The 6,613-nt window shown below is 44.3% G+C and overlaps 1 protein-coding gene across 1 annotated transcript; it reads left to right on the forward strand.

The window, feature by feature from the left end:
- The first annotated feature begins 3,100 nt into the window (after positions 1-3,100).
- On the forward strand, positions 3,101-4,857 carry LOC119655923 (odorant receptor 33a-like). The gene is made up of 3 exons (XM_038062091.1): positions 3,101-3,868; positions 4,061-4,421; positions 4,487-4,857. The coding sequence occupies exons 1-3, from the start codon at positions 3,129-3,131 to the stop codon at positions 4,535-4,537; spliced, it is 1,152 nt and encodes a 383-aa protein (XP_037918019.1). The 5' UTR covers positions 3,101-3,128; the 3' UTR covers positions 4,538-4,857.
- Positions 4,858-6,613: the final 1,756 nt, after the last annotated feature.

Genomic DNA, 6,613 nt, shown 5'->3' on the forward strand with positions numbered 1-6,613 from the left:
GTGTTTATGCTAAGGTCTTCCTTCCCTTGAACACTTTCATCTATATATCTACATGATTTATAAATTGCCAAGTTATCCACCACCGAGGGATATCGGCAGCCGGGATATCCTCCAGAGCATCAAGCCGGCGCCGAAAGTCTGACAACGTCCCGCTCGGTGTCAGGTAAACACTAAAAAAAGTTATCCCTAAACACCGGATCCAGACAAACCCGTTCCCTCGGCCTTTGGCAAGAACACAAAGTCGAACATCGTCCCGAACCCAGTTGACACTGGTGTCCGATAAGCCAGGATGCCATAAGGCCGGATCTTTGATTTGGTATTGTTCGCTATTTAGCACTAAATAAGCATTTACTTCCGCAGTGAACTGTGCTAGCAACTGGTGAACGGTTGCACTTCAGTGCATATTAATTTGTAAAATGCTGATCATGCCATTTGCCCTCTTGTCCTTTCCAATTCCGCCCTGAAGATTGAACACCGTCCCGAGACCGCAGTGTGTGCGACGCTCTCACCAGACGCACCACGATCCCTGCAGAGAACGAAACTCTCGGTTTCATTGCAGATCCTTGCTTGATGATCTATTTGGCCGCATCTCCGTCCATAGTCCAGACACCTGTAGCACTTGATGGGGACTATTCGCATTCGTACCCTGCATACCACTCATCCAATTTTGATTCTCCCGCTGCAAAGGAGTTTCCTCGCATATTCCTCGGGGACTTCCACCACGGCGAGCATTTAGAGAGGTGAGACCTACCCGGGCATTGGTTACCTCTGCACATTCACGCTTTATCGCCTGCTCAACTTCGATCTTTTCTGTGAGGGAGTCAAGATCCCGGATTTCTAGAGAGACCATGGGCTCTAGTATGGAAACAAGAGCCTTCTCCCCAAATAACCCCTTGACCGCTTTGCAGAACATAATCTTGCTAGTCGTCTTTAGCCCCAGTTCGGCGGGCACTCCGCCACTCCTCGTTTTCCGTATGGAAGACACCTCTGCTTCGTTGTCTTCGGGTTTCATGGTGTAGCAAACTTCATTAAGGACTTCCGCAAATGTTTTGCCTTCCGTCGGCTTAATGACGGTCTAGTCCTTCTTCGTTTCCTCGTCTTTTTTGCTCCCGGATTTCGGTTTGCAGCCTCCTTGTCTTTGGACAGACGTGTCCCTGGCGGCGTAGTCAGTTGTTTCCTTTTTTCCTTCTTTGCCTTCTTTTTTTGGGCTCTGGAAACTACTTTGATAAAGTCTCCTTCAGGCACGTCGTCCTCTTTCCGCTTTTTTCCTAGTTCGCTTTGCAGTGGGCTTTCTGCGGTCCGTTTGACCCAAGCAGCGTTCTTAGCGGGGAGTGCAGCTGTCTCTGCTCTCCAATCGCCTTCCGTTGCTCTCCACGTTCGCATATAGAAGGAGATGCGGTCCTCCAGTTCCATCAACCCGTTTTTGACGCCTTTGCTGACGTTCCTCTGGAAGAACGTTGCCGACCGCATACGCTTCACCACTGCTGCGCATTTCCTGATGAGCCTTTCCTCTTCGGCTCTAACAAGGACGCTCGACTGCACTTGCACTCAGTTTGTGCCCGAATCCATCTGCTCAGGACTAGCGATTCTGACTCACCAGATATCAGTGATACTCCGTTCGAATACAGTCAGTTATCACACTCCCTCTCTGGTGGAGGTGTTTTTCGCTACCTCGGTCTAGATCCCCAACGTTTTGTTAATTTTAGGGTGACTTCGTACAGGGTGTGGCTGTCACCACCCACTATCAGCCTTGGTAGACGAGAGGCTTGCTTCCTGGAGAGCCACACCACAACCTGAGAGAGAGATAGGTTGCCTCTCAGAAGGCTGTATTCTCCATTAGTGTATCCTGCAATCGACTGCTTGACCTCAGAATATAATACACCCCAGGCAAGTACAACGCCAATGCTTTCGTCCTTAGTAGAATCTTCGGTGAGGAAATATTAGAACAAGGGCTTCCAAAACTACCGCACGATTGAGAAACAAGTCATTCAAATAAGCGACGAAGACCAACAAGGAAGCCTAGATACATAAGGAAACATATCGGAAGCGCCACAGATGCCAAGTGATGTACCCATTTGGAGAAGGTACATAAGGATTTAGTGGATCTACTGAAAACTACTACTACTGGGATTCAACACATAGTGATCTTCCAGGACAAAATATAAATTTTAGGCATGCCTGCTGAGTATGACGAAAGTTTTATTCCGTCGTTCTCTTGCTGTATCACACGTTGATGCCAATGGTTTGATGCTGGAATTGCTTCTGCTTAGCAGTTATCCTATTGAATTGTCCTTTATTTTTTTGCGGGATGTATCGTTGTCTAAAAGGGCTTTTGGATGCATATTCTGTTTTTGGATCGCCATGGTGAGATTTCCTTGTCCGCAGTTAGGATCAGAATGTCCTCGTAGGTTTTGGAATTTTTGCACTTCCTGCGCCGTCTTTCATACAGTCATTTTCGTCTAGAAACGGATATTTTATTCGCAGCCGCCTGAACGTAAGTTTGCTGACATGTATTCCCTGAGCACTCTGTGACCAACAAGAAAGGACACAATTGGTGATAGATCTGGCAGGTGGTATTAGGAGAAACCACGATAGGGAGTTACTTCAATGATTCTAGTTGCAAAATATTCCGAGGATTTGCTGATGATTGAAAGAGTCATGGATTTTAATATTTCGATACCTCAAAGATGCTGGATTGTACTCATGCGAAAGGATTACTAATATTAAGGACACGCTGGAGAATTCTGGACTGGAATTTGAGATCGATAAAATGAAGGTTTTCCCAAAATCCTCAAAAAGTCCCTACAAAATTTCCGGGACTTTGTTGGAAAATGGTCGAGTTAACTTTCATTTAGGATTTTTCCAGGGGTTCGTATGGGGATGGGTTTACAACCCTCTTTCCATTTAAAAAGTATTTAGACTTGAACATTGAAAATGCAATATAACCTTGCAAGACATCCTGCTTTTACCTGAAATTGGCAATGATTGACCACAAACTTATTAACAATTTATGCACATGAGTTGATGGACACCTTCGGTGTGAATATATCCTTTGCTCTCTTAAGGGCTAGTTTCCTTTCATCAGTTGAGCAGAGAGAACATACTAAGCTACATACTGCGCCCTCAAGATGCATCGAGAGGTTGACAGCACCATTGCATTCCGGAATATTTGGATGATTTGGACAATTGTCGGGATCAATCCCCCGAAACGCTGGCGATGCCTATATGCAGTATATTCGGTGTCAATAAACTTCTTGGTGACCATTTTCTGTCCCATCTCGGCCATGATTGAGTTGTTGAGCTCAACTTCGGTGGAGAAGTTTATGCGAAATGTTGTCTATCATTCAGAATTCGTGATTATTTCGGTGAAATTTTTCACTCTGTCTCGCTGTCTGTCCACTTTCCGAGCGACCAATTCAATGATTTCGCTCCTGGATGCCAATCTAGAAACGCAGGACCAGAAAATCAGGATTCAAAAAATGGCAGCGCAAAGCAATCGATTCTTCAGGATCTACTTTGCATCGTTCAATTTTGTGGTAGTTTTGAATTTTCTGAGTGTGGTATTCGCTGGGGAGAAGCAGCTATTTTGCGATTTGTGGTTTCCCTTCGATTGGAAGAAGTCAGATGGAGTCTACTGGGCGACCTTGGGGTATCACACATTATCCATGTACATGCTATCCGTGATAGCGGTGGCGAATGATTACTACGCGCCCTTGTACTTCATGATTCTAATTGAACATTTTCAAAACTTAGTCGACCAAATGAAGTCAATTGGCTGGAATTCCAGTCGAAGTGGGGCACGATGTGGTTTTCCTTCGTCCCGGAAGGAGCTAATAAAGTGCATGAAGCAACACGAAGTTATCATGAGGTAAGTTTCTTTTGAAAGTTTCCTTATTGTTTGTGAATATTTAATGGGACTGAAGCGTAATAGTCTGTTATTAATACATAAGTTCCAAGGAAGGGAAGCTTCCTTGGGTATGAACAATTAACTCAAATTCTCAAATTATCTGAAATTCAAGAGCTTAAATTTTTCCTCTCAGAATATGCTTCCAATTCGCAGGATATTCCGCACCTTAAAGCCAGTGATATCCAGGACGATGTTTTTGCAGTATCTTATCACCGCTCTGGGATTGGGTCTGACAGTAATTAATATCATGTACTTCGCGGAGAATTCAGTTGAGATTGCTTTGTTTTCGATAATCAATCTGGGGATACTTCTCAAGTTTCTGCCATGCTGCTTCCTTGGGGACAGGCTTGCTGAGATAAATCGGGGAACGATAACCGCTTTGTATTCGTCGAATTGGATTGATCAGTCGGAAGAGTTCAAGAAAACGCTGATAACTTTCATGGAGTTGAATAAGAAGGAAAAATATTTTTATGCTGGAAGCTTATTTCGATTGAATATGTCGACATTTTTAGCGGTAAGTGGAGGTTTTAAGGGTTTTTTTTTACTGGATTCAAAATTTTGTGTTTTTAATTTTTTCAGATTGTAAAGTTCGCCTATTCATTGGCCACGTTTCTTAACAATATGAAGTAAGAGTGTAACGAACATTTATCTTAACACATATTGCAGGGGTTACGTGTCCTATTTAGTCCTTTGTGGGGCATAAAGTATCTACGAGGCCTCTTCGCGTTTACTCTTCGTTCTATAATCAACTTTTGCATTAGACTGTGTTGTAGTTTTATTATAACCACACAAAATCCTGTACAAGTGATAAGTTTCCGGTAGCGGGACTAGCACAAAGGTAAATCCAAACATCCATGACACAATCTGGATTCGAACCCGGTACACGAGATCGAGGGTTTTACGACAAATTTAAATGGTGTAGAATGTATAATGTCAAATAAAAATTGAGTTGGAACGTCAAGTTTCCTTTTAGTTCCTTGAAGCAGTTGATAGTTTACCATATCTTGGTAATCGAAAGAAAGCTTTACCGGTTCTGTTATCTTTTTCTGACAACTAGGACCTTCAAGAGAATTAAATGAGGATTATCGCCATGATCTTGAACGACGCAGTATCTGGTTTGGGTCTAAGTCTGCCTTAGGAAACAACTCCAAACATATGGGTTTTTTGCCGATATCAACTAATTGGACATGTCTTGCAGCTGCTAGGTATCCTGGTCTACATCGGCTCTCCATCTAAGGTTGAGTTTGCCACGCCGTTTTTCAGCTATATGCTTCTATGACTCTAGTTGCGGACTTACAATACCTCGTGTACCTTCTTCATCTCAAATAAGACCTTTATCCTGGTGGCCGGACTAGTCAGGGTGGACATTCTTCCCGGACTACTCGTAGAATAGAAACATGGAATCCAATAAAAAAACAAATAAGCAGACAATAGAAGAACAGGTGGTGATGCCAGGCGCAGCATTGAAATACGAGCTGCTGGCAACCAGCTAAGAGACAGTAGCCGTTGAGGGCAGGACAGTCGGTGTTAGCCTTAGTACGTAGGTGGTCCTTATTAAAAATCGCAGAAAAAACAATACTGTCAAAATTCGGGTTGGTAATCACAAGGTCGTTTCAAAATCGATTATTAGATACCTGAGCTTCAAGGGGCACCTGGACTATGCGCGCGAAAAAACTGGAAAGGCTAGCTCATTTCTAGCAAGAGTGATACCTGTTATTGGGGGCCAAAATCTAGTCGCAGGGGAGGTCAAATCCATTTTGTCCCTATCTAGACAAGAGCTCATGGCGGTGAACCAGAGAAGAGTAAGTTCAGCACACCGACCAATCCCGCTAGAGGGGGCAATGCATATAGAATAGTATCCTGTATATGTCATTTCGAAAAGCGGCTAGGAAGGAGTTGTCCAGGAGATGGCAGCAACGGCGGAATAATTCACAAAAAGGCCGTTAGATCTATATACTACCGTTAAACGCAACAATAACTGCGATACAGGAAAAGCTGCAGGAACGATGGAGAGCACGATGGACGCGTGACTTAGTCGTGCTGGTGTAAATAGTCCCCTCCTTGCGAAGTGAAACTTCACGTTAGTCCCTCGAGGTATGGGTGGAGAAGTGGGGGTGGTTTTATTGGGTGAGAATCTCAGACACTACTACAACCTTGCGCAGCAGCATCTTTTTAAGATTTTCACCTCCACCCATTAATGTGGCAGCACAGTCAGTGCCAGTCAAATCACCGATGTGCTGAAACCAACAACAGGAACCAGCAGGAGCGACGCGGTTTCTAATTTGGAAACCACTGTTTTGTAACTAGACGGGGCGAGTACCAGCTATAGTATTCCTACCCAGAAACTGTCGATGTGGGGAATTCCTCAAGCAACAAGGGCCAACAGGGATGCTGACCATCGGTAGCGAGCGAAGAAGCGGGGGTTTGGTAGACTATTATAAAGAGAGCACCAAAACGCCGTCGGTAATCTGAGCAATATTACGAAGAATAAGGATGCCGGTACTGTCACCGGGCGGGATGAAAAAGACTTCGCTGAATACAATTGCGATTATAGATGAATCCAATAACGAACGCCTGGCTAACCAGGAGAGGATGAAACCTACCGCCTTCTAGTATAATCGATCTCAAGATGAAGTCGAACTGAGGTGATGAGACATTCATTGCAAAACCTTTCTGCGACGTGATTAGAAGTCACTTCCGTGTGGC

The sequence above is a fragment of the Hermetia illucens genome, chromosome 4, assembly GCF_905115235.1.
Source record: "Hermetia illucens chromosome 4, iHerIll2.2.curated.20191125, whole genome shotgun sequence".
Lineage (NCBI taxonomy): Eukaryota > Metazoa > Arthropoda > Insecta > Diptera > Stratiomyidae > Hermetia > Hermetia illucens.